This window comes from Oratosquilla oratoria, chromosome 37, assembly GCF_046742065.1.
Source record: "Oratosquilla oratoria isolate Oo_2021 chromosome 37, ASM4674206v1, whole genome shotgun sequence".
Taxonomy (NCBI): domain Eukaryota; kingdom Metazoa; phylum Arthropoda; class Malacostraca; order Stomatopoda; family Squillidae; genus Oratosquilla; species Oratosquilla oratoria.
In genome coordinates, this window is record NC_134813.1 from 19,203,730 (window position 1) to 19,218,729 (window position 15,000).

The 15,000-nt window shown below is 40.9% G+C and overlaps 1 protein-coding gene across 4 annotated transcripts in view; it reads left to right on the top strand.

The window, feature by feature from the left end:
• Positions 1-15,000, top strand: part of LOC143019557 (epoxide hydrolase 4-like) — a 37,412-nt gene that overhangs the window by 19,120 nt on the left and 3,292 nt on the right. For 2 of the 4 annotated variants that reach the window (XM_076175293.1, XM_076175292.1), the window contains exon 8: positions 217-400. In XM_076175293.1, the coding sequence (XP_076031408.1) occupies positions 217-400 (184 nt within the window). Of the gene's footprint in view, positions 1-216; positions 489-15,000 lie in introns of all 4 variants that reach the window. The other 2 variants (XR_012965825.1, XM_076175294.1) reach the window with 2 other exon arrangements.

Here is a 15,000-nt window from a genome sequence, read left to right on the forward strand (position 1 = left end):
TTGTCCAACCCTTTCATTGATCTGAACACTGCAATAAAGTTCTCTCCATTTCTTCCATCCTTTAGCAGTGGCAGGATTAGTGTTCCTATTATCTCCTCGTACGTATGTACTTTTGAAATGTAATAGTAGATATCTTATCGTCCAATACGGAAAGGTAATATCATGTTCCATTGGAAACAAGTAACACAGTAATAAAATTTAACTATTCCCCTGCAGAGTATGTGGAGCGTATCACGATCCGAGCTGTGCGTGGGGGTCGGTCGCCGCACATCGAGAAGTCAGCTCAGGTGAACCAGGTCATTGGCGAGTATCTGAGAGAAATGCCCTGGCGTCCGCTCTCACCAGTATCCTCCTCTCTCATGGGCAAGGTCATGGGTGCCGGGTTAGCCGCCGTCAGCAAGTGAGTGAACGAATCAGGCGAGTCCACCCTCGATTATAGGAGGTTGTGGTGATTGTAAAGGAAAACGATATTCATGGTGATGTTTGTGGTGAGTTCCGTGGTGCCTGCCTATGGTAATGGTAGAGATAAGTTGTGAATGTTAGTCTCGGGACCAGCGTTTCTCAACCAACCAGGGTTCCCCGGAACCCTAAGGTTCCGCAAAAGGTCCCTAAGGGTTCCGCGAGAACAAGTGAGATAAGCTAATGAACTTTTAAATTTTTATTTAATTTCATATACGCAATATAATTAAACGCACACGACATATTCTTGGTTATTGTAACATCATCCTATCTAAACCTATTATTGTAAAAAGGTTGAGAAACGCTGCTCTGTACAGTAAAGTGGAACAGATAAAGTGTACCCAGACTCCAGGGATCATTGTTATGCATATTAAATGATTACCTGAAAACGTTTGCGCGTAACTGCAGGATTTCTGTGTACCTGTTCTTTTTTCTACCGTGTGGACTGTATTGCTGCACTGCATACAATTTTATCTTTTGATAATAGAATACTTATTCACCACCTATAAAACATGGGTGAATAAGAAAAAAATCGAACCTCATACTTATGTACGTTACTATTGGATTGATGAAAAAATCCAATACATAAATTACTTGTTACTTCGAATTTCTTATCCACCTTGGTTTCTGGACCAAGCCCTCAGTAAGGCTAGGGCCAACCATGGACTTTTGAAATCAAAAGATCGCGCAATCAGTCCTAGAATTTTATTTCCATTCTCAGAGGGTGAAATACACTGCTTGGATGATTTGAGGTCGTTACTGATAATTACGCCGAGATCTTTTTCACTATTCACTTTTGTTAACGAATTTCCAAATAACTTGTAAACGTACTTGCTGTTATTTTTACCTATGTGCATTACCTTGCATTTACTTGTGTTAAATTTCATTAGCCACTTTTCAGACCATTGCTGTAATTTATCTAAATCTTCTTGAATATTTAATTGGTTTAAGTGATCATTTGGCATTCCGCACAGTTTTGTATCATCAGCAAATTTGGAAACAGTATATTTTAGTCCATGGTCTATATCATTTATATATACTATGAATAGAAGTGGCCCAAGAACGGAACCCTGAGGAACTCGACTTGTAACATTTTTCCATCTAGAAGTTTTTCCTTCTAAAACAACTCTCTGTTTTCGACCATTCAACCAATTACTAGTCCAGCTTAATAGGCTACCACTTATTCCGTGTAAAGCTAATTTAGTAAGTAGTCTTTCGTGTGGGACGGTATCAAAAGCTTTTGCAAAGTCTAGATATACCAAATCTATATTGTTTCTTTTGTCATAACTCGAGATAACTGTGTTGTAGAATTCGAGTAAGTTAGTCACGAAAGAACGTTTCCGTCTGAAACCATGCTGGCTATCATTTATCAAACGATTACTTTGTAAATGATGTTCGATAGTATCTCTGATGATAGTTTCCATTATTTTTCCTACGATTGAAGTCAAACTTATAGGCCTATAGTTATTTGTCTTCTTTTTGTAACCTTTTTTGAATATGGGAGTAACGTTAGCTAGCTTCCATTCTTTTGGGACATCTCCGGATGTGATGGATTACTTGAAAATAATTTCTAATGGAACAACAATCTCATTTTTCATTTCCTTTAAGATTCTTGGATGCCAACCGTCAGGGCCTGGTATTTCATTAACTTTGAGTTTATCTATACACCTTTTAATTTTTTCTTTTGTTATATTTACCGTAGTAAGTTTACCCTAGAATTTTCACAGGTTTCAGTTTGGAGTTCACTTTGAGGTGTTTCGTTTACGAATACAGAACTTCGTCTATCTCTTCTTTCTTGTAGCTGTTGTTGGAAAGGAGTTGAGAGATTCTTTTCAATTCAGCGTTGGTAGCAGTTCATGTAGAGCAGTGTGTGAACGCACGCTTGACAAAAGAATTGATCACACTGCGTCAATATCTCTCAGGACATTCGCTGGCGCCATTAAACAAAATCCTAAATTGGTCGGTTTGACGTACACCTCCGTGGAAAAAAAATATTTCTGCCTCTATGTACAACGGTGTCGAGGAAGGGGTGGGCGGCCCGGGGACTCTTGGGGGACGAGGGGGGGGGGACGTGTCGGGTGGTGCGGAGGGTGGCGCCCCGGGGGGTCGGCGGGCCTCTCGGCGGCCTCCGTGCCCCCGACCGTCGTGGCCCTCTAGCACCTTTCGGTTTGCCTTTTCGGGCGGGTCCGTGAGCCCACCTTCCTCCCGGAGCCGCTCACGTAGACCCAACAGGATGTCCCGCTCGAGAAAGAGTTCTATCTCTCCCAAGAGGCCTAGGACGCTCAGCTCGTCCACACCCTCCACATCACGGTCACGGCACCACCCTCCTTCCGGGTTTCTTAAGCCGATAAAAACAATTTAAGCGGCACGAGCCGCGACAAAGAAATATTTTACCATGTTAAAATTGATTTTAACGCTCACTGTGACTCAGGTCGAAATGGACACGACTTTTCCTATTCAACTTAAGCTAATCTATAGTCATGATGGTCAAGAATTTTACCATGTTAAAATTAATTTCAACGCTCACTGTGACTCAGGTCGAAACGAACATGACTTTTCCTATTCAACTTAAGCTAATCTACAGTCATGATGGTCGAGAATTTTACCATATTATAATTAATTTTAACTCTCACTGTGACTCAGGTCGAAATGGACATGACTTTTCCTATTCAACTTAAGCTAATCTATAGTCATGATGGTTAAGAATTTTACCATGTTAAAACTAATTTCAACGCCCACTGTGACTCAGGTCGACATGAACATGACTTTTTCTATTCAACTTAAGCTAATCTACAGTCATGATGGTCGAGAATTTTACCATGTTAAAATTAATTTCGACGCTCACTGTGACTCAGGTCGAAATGAATATGACTTTCCCTATTCAACTTAATTTAATCTACAGTCATGATGGTCGAGAATTTTACCATGTTTAATTAATTTCAAAGCTCACTGTGACTCTGGACGAAGTGAAAATGACTTTTCCTATTCAACTTAAGCTAATCTACAGTCATGATGGTCGAGAATTTTACCATGTTAAAATTAATTTAAATGCTCACTGTGACTCAGGTCGAAATGAAGATGACTTTTCCTATTCAACTTAAGCTAATCTACAGTCATGACGGTCGAGAATTTTACCATGTTAAAATTAATTTCGACGCCCACTGTGACTCAGGTCGAAATGGACATGACTTTTACTAGTCAACTTAAACTAATCTATGGTCATGATGGTTAAGAACTTTACCATGTTAAAATTAATTTCAACGCCCACTGTGACTCAGGTCGACATAAACATGACTTTTCCTATTCAACTTAAGCTAATCTACAGTCATGATGGTCGAGAATTTTATCATGTTAAAATTAATTTCGACGCTCATTGTGACTCAGGTCGAAATGAACATGACTTTTCCTATTCAACTTAAGCTAATCTACAGTCATGATGGTCGAGAATTTTACCATGTTAAAATTAATTTTAACTCTCACTGCGACTCAGGTCGAAATGAACATGACTTTTCCTATTCAACTTAAGCTAATCTACAGTCATGATGGTCGAGAATTTTTCCACGTTAAAATTAATTTCAACGATCATTTTGACTCAGGTCGAAATGGACATGACTTTTCCTATTCAACTTAAGCTAATCTATAGTTATGATGGTCAAGAATTGTACCATGTTAAAATTAATTTCAACGCCCACTGTGACTTAGGTCGATATGAACATGACTTTTCATATTCAACTTAAGCTAATCTACAGTCATAATGGTCGAGAATTTTACCATGTTTAATTAATTTCAAAGCTCACTGTGACTCTGGACGAAGTGAACATGACTTTTCCTATTAAACTTGAGCTAATCTACAGTCATGATGGTCGAGAATTTTACTATGTTACAATTAATTTCAACGCTCACTCTGACTCAGGTCGAAATGAAGATGACTTTTCCTATTTAACTTAAGCTAATCTACAGTCATGATGGTCGAGAATTTTACCATGTTAAAATTTATTTCGACGCCCACTGTGACTCAGGTCCAAATGGACATGACTTTTCCTATTCAACTTAAGCTAATCTATAGTCATGATGGTTAAGAATTTTACCATGTTAAAACTAATTTCAACGCCCACTGTGACTCAGATCGACATGAACATGACTTTTCCTATTCAACTTAAGGTAATCAACAGTCATGATGGTCGAGAATTTTACCATGTTAAAATTAATTTCGACGCCCACTGTGACTCAGGTCGAAATGAACATGACTTTCCCTATTCAACTTAAGCTAATCTACAGTCATGATGGTCGAGAATTTTACCATGTTAAAATTAATTTCAACGCTCACTGTGACTCAGGTCGAAATGAAGATGACTTTTCCTATTCAACTTAAGCTAATCTATAGTCATGATGGGCGAGAAATTTACCATGTTAAAGTTAATTTCAACGCTCACTGTGACTCAGGTCGAAATGAAGATGACTTTTCCTATTCAACTTAAGCTAATCTATAGTCATGATGGTTAAGAATTTTACCATGTTGAAACTAATTTCAACCCCACTGTGACTGAGGTCGACATGAAATTGACATTTCATATTCAACTTAAGGTAATCTACAGTCATGATGGTCGAGAATTTTAGCATGTTAAAATTAATTTCGACGCTCACTGTGACTCAGGTCAAAATGAACATGACTTTCCCTATTCAACTTAAGCTAATCTACAGTCATGATGGTCGAGAACTTTACCATGTTTAATCAATTTCAAAGCTCACTGTGACTCTGGACGAAGTGAAGATGACATTTCCTATTCAACTTAAGCTAATCTACAGTCATGGTGGTCGAGAATTTTACCATGTTAAAATTAATTTTAACTCTCACTGCGACTCAGGTCGAAATGAACATGAATTTTCCTATTCAACTTAAGCTAATCTACAGTCATGATGGTCGAGAATTTTACCACGTTAAAATTAATTTCAACGCTCACTGTGACTCAGTTCGAAATGGACATGACTTTTCCTATTCAACTTAAGCTAATCTATAGTCATGATGGTTAAAAATTTTACCATGTTAAAATTAATTTCAACGCCCACTGTGACTCAGGTCGACATGAACATGACTTTTGCTTTTCAACTTAATTTTTTTTACCATGTTAAAATTAATTTCGACGCTCACTGTGACTCAGGTCGAAATGAACATGACTTTCCCTATTCAACTTAAGCTAATCTACAGTCATGATGGTCGAGAATTTTACCATGTTTAATTAATTTCAAAGCTCACTGTGACTCTGGAGGAAGTGAACATGACATTTCCTATTCAACTTAAGCTAATCTACAGTCATGATGGTCGAGAATTTTACCATGTTAAAATTAATTTCAACGCTCACTGTGACTCAGGTCGAAATGAAGATGACTTTTCCTATTCAACTTAAGCTAATCTACAGTCATGATGGTCGAGAATTTTACCATGTTAAAATTAATTTCGACGCTCACTGTGACTCAGGTCGAAATGAACATGACTTTCCCTATTCAACTTAATCTAATCTACAGTCATGATGGTCGAGAATTTTACCATGTTTAATTAATTTCAAAGCTCACTGTGACTCTGGACGAAGTGAACATGACTTTTCCTATTCAACTTATGCTAATCTACAGTCATGATGGTCGAGAATTTTACCATGTTAAAATTAATTTCAACGCTCACTGTGACTCAGGTCGAAATGAACATGACTTTTCCTATTCAACTTAAGCTAATCTACAGTCATGATAGTCGATAATTTTACAATATTAAAAATAATTTTAACTCTCACTGTGACTCAGGTCGAAATGAACATGACTGTTCTTATTCAACTTAAGCTAATCTATAGTCATGATGGTTAAGAATTTTACCATGTTGAAACTAATTTCAACGCCCACTGTGACTCTGGACGAAGTGAACATGACTTTTCCTATTCAACTTAAGCTAATCTACAGTCATGATGGTCGAGAATTTTACCATGTTACAATTAATTTCAACGCTCACTCTGACTCAGGTCGAAATGAAGATGACTTTTCCTATTTAACTTAAGCTAATCTACAGTCATGATGGTCGAGAATTTTACCATGTTAAAATTGATTTCAACGCTCACTGTGACTCAGGTCAAAATGGACATGACTTTTCCTATTGAACTTAAGCTAATCTACAGTCATGATGTTCGAGAATTTTACCATGTTAAAATAAATTTCGACGCTCACTGTGACTCAGGTCGACATAAACATGATTTCCTATTGAACTTAAGCTAATCTACAGTCATGATGTTCGAGAATTTTACCATTTTGAAATTAATTTCGATGCTCACTGTGACTCAGGTCGAAATGAACATGACTTTCCCTATTCAACTTAAGCTAATCTATAGTCATGATGGTCGAGAATTTTACCACGTTTAATTAATTTCAAAGCTCACTGTTTATCTGGACGAAGTGAACATGACTTTTCTTATTCAACTTGAGCTAATCTACAGTCATGGTAGTCGAGAATTTTACCATGTTAAAAATAATTTCAACACTCACTGTGACTCAGGTCAAAATGAACATGATTTTTCCAATTGAACTTAAGCTACTACAGTCATGATGGTCGAGAATTTTACCATGTTAAAATAATTTCAACGCTCACTGTGACTCAGGTCAAAATGAACATGACTTTTCCAATTGAACTTAAGCTAATCTACAGTCATGATGGTCGATAATTTTACCATGTTAAAATTACTTTCGACGCCCACTGTGACTCAGGTCCAAATGGACATGACTTTTCCTATTCAACTTAAGCTAATCTATAGTCATGATGGTTAAGAATTTTACCGTGTTAAAACTAATTTCAACGCCCACTGTGACTCAGGTCCACATGAAAATGACATTTCCTATTCAACATAAGTTAATCTTCAGTCATGATGGTCGAGAATTTTATCATGTTAAAATTAATTTCGACGCTCACTGTGACTCAGGTCGAAATGAACATGAATTTTCCTATTCAACATAAGCTAATCTACAGTCATGATGGTCGAGAATTTTACCATGTTTAATTAATTTCAAAGCTCACTGTGACTCAGGTCGAAATGAACATGACTTTTCCTATTCAACTTATGCTAATCTACAGTCATGATGGTCGATAATTTTACCATGTTAAAATTGATTCAAACGCTCACTGTTACTCAGGTCGAAATAAAATTGACTTTTCCTATTCAACTTAAGCTAATCTACAGTCATGATGGTCGAGAATTTTACCATGTTAAAACTAATTTCAACGCTCACTATGACTGAGGATGAAATGAACATGACTTTTCCTATTCAACTTAAGCTAATCTACAGTCATGATGGTTAAAAATTTTACCATTTTAAAACTAATTTCAACGCCCACTGTGACTCAGATCGACATGAATATGACTTTTCATATTCAACTTAAGCTAATCTGCAGTCATGATGGTCGAGAATTTTATCATGTTAAAATTAATTTCGACGCTCACTGTGACTCAGGTCGAAATGGATATGACTTTTCCTATTCAACTTAAGCTAATCTACAGTCACGATGGTTAAGAATTTTATCATGTTTAATTAATTTCAACGCCCACTGTGACTCAGGTCGAAATGAAGATGACTTTTCCCATTGAGCTTAAGCTAATCTACAGTCATGATGGTCGAGAATTTTACCATGTTAAAATTAATTTCAACGCTCACTGTGATTCAGGTCGAAACGAACATGACTTTTCCTATTCAACTTAAGCTAACCTACAGTCATGATGGTCGAGAATTTTTACCATACTAAAATTAATTTTAACTCTCACTGTGACTCAGGTCGAAATGGACATGACTTTTCCTATTCAACTTAAGCTAATCTATAGTTATGATGGTTAAGAATTTACCATGTTAAAACTAATTTCAACGCCCACTGTGACTGAGGTCGACATGAACATGACTTTTCCTATTCAACTTAATTTAATCTACAGTCATGATGGTCGAGAATTTTATCATGTTAAAATTAATTTCGACGCTCATTATGACTCAGGTCGAAATGAATATGACTTTTCCTATTCAACTTAATTTAATCTACAGTCATGATGGTCGAGAATTTTACCATGTTAAAATTTATTTCAACGCTCACTGTGACTCAGTGATGTCACGGTATGATAAGATGACGTCATTAGGTGATAAAATGACGTCACGATGTAGTCCTATGACGTCAGTTTGTGTCCCTGTGACGTCACGAGGCGATCCCATGACGTCATGATTAAATCCGGTGACGTCACAGTATAATCACATGATGTCACTAGGTATTAAACGTATGGAAGTCCGCTTGTGGGTGATGAGACGTCATAAACTGCCATAGCACACTATTGGATGAGGACGCTCGCCACGGGCTTCGAGGACTTCCCGCGGGAAGACTTGGGGTGAGTTGGATACATACCGAGGGTCCAGGCCCGTCTTAGCGGGAGACGCTCAGGGAACGTCTTCATCCAGGACGAAGCCTCTTGACTAACGCCCACGGACGAGGTCGCTCGGAAACGAACTCGGCCTCGCATACTCCCTTTCGGTCTCTCGCTTACCCCGAGGATCTTCACGAAACTAGTGAGAGTAGTAGGCGTACGCTGGACGGAAGCAAGCGTCTCCACACTCATGTACCTAGACGGCTAGTTGATGCATTTGCCCACCGGGGAGGGTGCATCGGCCGACATCTCGGTGGCTCTGAGAGTGTTGGCGGACGTGGAGTTCGGGGTGGACTGGGACGGGTCTGCCCTCGCTCCCACACAGAGACTTTATTGGCTCAGGATTGAGTGGGACACAGTCAGCGCTCTTCGGGTGCTCCCCTGCGCCAAGAGAGCGTGCTCCTCTCACACGTTCTCCCTCCTTCGGTGGCGGGGGGGGGGTTGCCTCAACTTCGCGACCCCGGCCCTTCCACTGAGCCGCTTGGGGCGCCGACGGCTGGTACGGGAGGTCGATAGGAGCATACTGCTTCTCCCGCGTGACCTGCCTGGGCCGATACCCTCAGCACTCCACAGCTTGTTGCGTCCCTGGCTTCGGTCGGGGGCCCTACGCCGGTCGCTCTATCCAGGTTTCAGGAGACCTACGTGGTGTGGCAACTACGCCCACAAGTGTTAGAGTCGCTCTCCCTCCGCTACGGCACCCTAGAGGTGGACCTATTTGCCTCCCCAAACACGACCCAGCTCCCCCTCTACCTCACCTGCATCCAAAGGACACGCACAGGAGGCCCAGACGCCTTCACGGAGGACTGGAACAGCTGGAAGTACGTATTCATTTTCCTCCTCCAGCGACACTGGTCCTCCTGAAGGTGATGCAGACCCTCAGGTCCTTCAAGGGTCAGGTCCTCCTGATAGCTCCCTACTGGCCAACCCAGCCGTGGTTCGGGGAGCTAATGAGATGGGGCCCTTCTCCCCATCTACTGGGGTCAGCCTGCCTAGCCAATAGCCTTACCGCGCCTCTCCAAGCGTCACTCCAACTTGATACTTGGAGTTTCTACGGGGAGCTCTCATCCAACTCTTCTCTACAGAGGCAGCAGACAAGATGCTCAGAGCTCACATTCCGTCCTCGGTGCGGCAGTGTGGGTCCTGCTGACGGAGATTCCGGAACTGCCTTCGGAGACACGCGATGGTGACCATCTCCACCAGCACGGTTCCTGACTTCCTGACTTGGCTGGCTACCTCCACCAACAGGGCACCGGCGACTATCTTGCCTCACTATACAGCCCTCACGGATCCGCTACGCTTTGGCATGAACATCCGAGTGCCACAGAGGGCGCGAACCCTCCTAATGAAGGGGATCAGCGCCTCGAGAGAGCCGAGACATCAACCGGTCTTGGCCTGGTCCTTGCATCGTGTTCTGCAGTACCTGGCATTCGAAAGGGCCATTATGGAGGAAGAACACTTCCCTCAACGTGTCGTCTTTCTGTTCACCTTGACTACGGACTACAGGGCTTCACAGCTGGCGGCAATCACCCGCCACCCGTCCTTCTCCAAACTGGAGGAGGACAGCTCGGCCCTAACCCTCTCTCCATCACCAACATTCCTGGCCAGGAACGGCCGAGCGGACGACATGATTGGCCCTCTCAGAATACAATCCTTCCGGGAGGGAGGACGCCCACATCCGCTGCGCCCGGTCCGTGCGTTCGAAGACTACGTGGAGCACACGGAAGAGATTTCTGAGGATCACATTTTCTACAACTCGAAATTTAGGATTCCCCTGACCCCGAGGTCCCGGGCGCACCTGCTTTTCCGCTTTTTGGAGAGAGCCGACCCGGGCCATGCCCCGCACGCCCACAGCATCAGGGACTTCGTGGCATCGCTGGCGTTTCTCCGCACCCACTCTGTGGAGCGGGTGCGGGACCTAGGGGCTGGACATCGACGACTCCCTTGGGGACACGGTGTCTCTACCACTCGGTCGCCCCTGTCCCATGTGTCGCCATGGAAACGGCTCCACCCCTCTCATCTCATGAAAAAAAGGGAGTGTAGGGGGCAAAGGACGACCGAGGAGTGGGGAGGGGCCAAGAACCGCTGAACAGGATACAAATTTCGTATGATTTACGCATTGTGTGAACAGTGCAATGTTGTGCATGTCACATTCTTCGGTGTGGGTACTTGACGTTTATTTTCTCCCCTCTACTGAGTGATAAAATGAATAAGTCTCCCATAGGAAAGACACACGTAATAACGGTTTGAATCAGGCTTGACCTCTCCTCCCACCTGTCCTCGTCTCATGCATAGCTTCGCTGTGCAGGTTTCTTTCAGCCGATAATATTTCTTTGTCGCGGCTCGTGCCGCTTAAATTGTTCTTATCGGCTTAAGAAACCTGCACAGATTTAGGGTCCCTCCCTCCTCCCACAGGCGAAGCCTTCATTTCTCATTGAAGTGACGACTCAAGGGAGCCGGTTAAGAAGGGAGGGGATAGGGAGGGGGAGGTGGGGTCGACAATGCGCATGCCTGCACAGAGCCGGGAATTTTAAATTTCCGATGATTTTGGCGGAAAATTCCAAACCACACTCAACCTTCGGGAAGTGGCCATATGACCAGGAGTGTGGTATGGGATTATCGCTATAGCTTCGCTGTGCAGGTTTCTTAAGCCGATAAGAACAATTTAAGCGGCACGAGCCGCGACAAAGAAATATTATTGTCATTAGTATATGCTCTCTCTATGCTTACATAACTCTTCGTAATAATTTCTGTACAAATCCATTTTCATGCCTTTTGTATGTTGTCCATGAACTGAATATATACAGCTGAAATTAACCGAAAATTATCCTTGAATATACCAAAAACTGCACAAAAAATGTAAGTTCCTTGTCCACTAGCTTCAATCATACTTGTTGCATCGAAGTCCAATTCCTTAGGGACTTCCTCCTTGGCTGCCGCGTTTGTTGTGTGGAGGACAAGTGCCCGGTAGGAGGAGGAGTTGAAAAGTAAATAGTGTGCTAGAATATCTGTTCTTCTTTATGTCGGGTACATTTTAATTCCTTCACAGGATTTTTTTTCGGGTTTGGGGGAATTTCATCGCACTGAAAGGCATTTAAGATTATGGCAGTCACACTTAGTTGTAAAAGGGTACACTGTTCAATGTCTTCCTGGTAACCTCAGGTGGTATGGTTCCGCTGAACCCCGACTAGAATAATAAAAAAAAAGCATGAGAGTGACCAGAATCAACTGTTAAATCGACATATTTTTTGCTGCTAAGGTCCATAAGGTCCCCTGGCTTGAGCCAGAATGAACCCCAATTCCCGTCAGTCTTAAGGGGATGGAGGTACGGTGCCGTACCAAAGGGATCACTTAATTCTAATGAAAATAACTCAACACACCATTCATACTATTTCTTTCATGGTACTTTTCTTTCTGTGGCATTCATGGAATAGTATTTTTCCTTAGACTCCTGTAGGGGAAATCGAAACAACTAACATTTAGTATATGTTAAAGAATGAATGGGGAGATGTACAAGATAAACTGTATAAAACGTACACACACACAAACACACACACACACACACACACACACACACACACACACACACACACACACACACACACACACACACACACACACACACACACACACACACACACACACACACACACACACACACACACACACACACACACACACACACACACACACATACACACACACACACACACACACACACACACACACACACACACACACACACACACACACACACACACACACACACACACACACACACACACACACACACACACACACACTTCAACGAATGGACGGCTTAGAAGACGTTCTGAAGAAAATTGAAGTTTGTGGATCCCAACGCAAAGAGAAGTGCCTATTGTTTTTACAGGGTGGGGGGGGGAAATTGCTCGTGGAGTAGTAGGAAAGTAGGGAAAGAGGAAAGGGGGAGGGATTACTGAGGGAAATGGAAGGAAATGAGGAAGGAGTAGACTTGGCCCAGGCAGACAGGCGAAAGGTAAACAAAAGGCCTCCCGACGACGACGAAATGTCTAATAAAAATGTAAAGATTAGAAGTATAGATAAGAGCAATACAGTAGAAAGTGATGAGAATATTTTCAAGGGATTTAAAGAGGGTGGGGGGGACACAAACCCCCCCCCGACTGACAAGACTAGAGGAGAAGGTTGATAAGGTGATCGAGGACTTGGAGAGTAGGTTAGGTCATATGAACACCATTTTACAAAGGGTTGAAAGATTGGAAGAACTAGAAAAAGCGAATAAAAACTTAACTGATGAAATAGAAGACCTAAAAAGACAGTTAAGAGAAGTAAAGGTGGAGAATGAGGAATTGAAGAAAAATAGTAAAGAAAACAGAGAGACAATAGCTAAAGAAACTAAGAATTGGAAAACAACCCAAGAAGGAAATAAGGTTTCATTCACTGACATAGTCAAACAGCAATTGAAAGAACATACTGAAGACTCAATTATTAAAGTGATGAGACAAAAGGAGAATATAGTAAGAGATTTAGCAGACAAGAAGAAATGTATAATTATATTAGGAATGGAAGAGAAACACAACACAGATAGAACCACAAGAATCAAAGAGGAAAATGAAAAAGTAAGCCAATTACTAGAATCAGTTCAGGAAGATGAACCAGAAATTATGAAACAAATCGAAGAGAAATTTAGACTCGGAAAGTATAGCACAGACAAGACCAGACCTATTAAGATTAAATTCAAGTCACAAACAACGGCAGAGAATATCTTATCCAAAACAGGGAAACTAGCAACAAGTGAACAATATAAAAAGATATGGATAAAAAGGGAAATGAATAAAGAGGAAAGAGAGGAAGAAAAGCAGAAAAGACTGGAAGCTAAGGCAAAAAACGAGAACAGAACGGAGTCAGAGAAAGAGAGATTCTATTGGAGAGTAGTGAACATGAAACTAAGGAAGTTCGACATACAAAAGAAAAACATAAGGGAAACAGAGAACACAATGGAAGTGGCAGAAAACTAAGAGTGTCTTACACAAATATAGATGGATTAATAACAGGATTGAATGAGCTGAATGATTATTTGAAGGAAAAAGAACCGGACATAATGGGAATTGTAGAAACAAAATTAAAAGGCCCACTACCACCCAACAGTGTAGGACATGATGCATACAATTATTGGATTAGAAACAGAGAGAAAAAGCAAGGGGGTGGAGTTATGTTCCTGACTAAGAAGGATATACTCGTAAACGTGAAAGGTGTCATATATGGAAAGAATACAGTAGAGATGATTATGATAGAGGTGGAAGACAGAGATAAGAAGAGCAGAACATTTGTGATAAATTATGTGCCTCCAAAAACAGCCTCATGGAAGGAGAGTGAACATAAAAGTATGTTAGAGGACACAAAGATAACATTAAATAAAATAATGGAAGATGGAGGAAGAATAGTTATGATGGGCGACTTTAATTGCAAAGAAATCTGCTGGGAAGAAATGACAGTAAAGGGTGGAGACGACTCATGGAGAAACGCTCTACTTGAGATGATTATTGACCACACAATGACACAATGGATACAGGAGAACACTAGGTATAGAAATGAAGAAGAACCATCGAGACTAGACTTATTAATTACATCTGAACCTAGAATAGTGGACAAGATTGAATATAAAACACCAATAGGTAAAAGTGACCACATATTGATTGAACTGGAACTTAATGAAGAAAAATATATCCAAAGAAATGAACAATATAGAAAAGGAAGAATGATGTATGAAAAAACAAACTTTGATAAAATAAGAGAATTCTTTCAACAAGAAAACTGGGAAGAAATATATAAAGAAGAAACATCAGTGGAAAAGAAATGGAATATTTTGACAAAAATTTACAAAAAAGGAGTGAAAAAGTATGTCCCAAGACAAAAACAAGAAAAAGAATATGTAAAATGCTAGTACAACAAAAGTTGTAGGGAGTTAAAAGACAAAAGAGACAAAGCCTGGACCAGATGGAAAAAAGACAGAAGACCTGAAAAATGGAAAATATATACCGGTTATAGAAATGAATATGTACAAACGTGCAGAGAGGAAAAGAGAAAATATGAAAAAGACGTCATAGAAAAATGT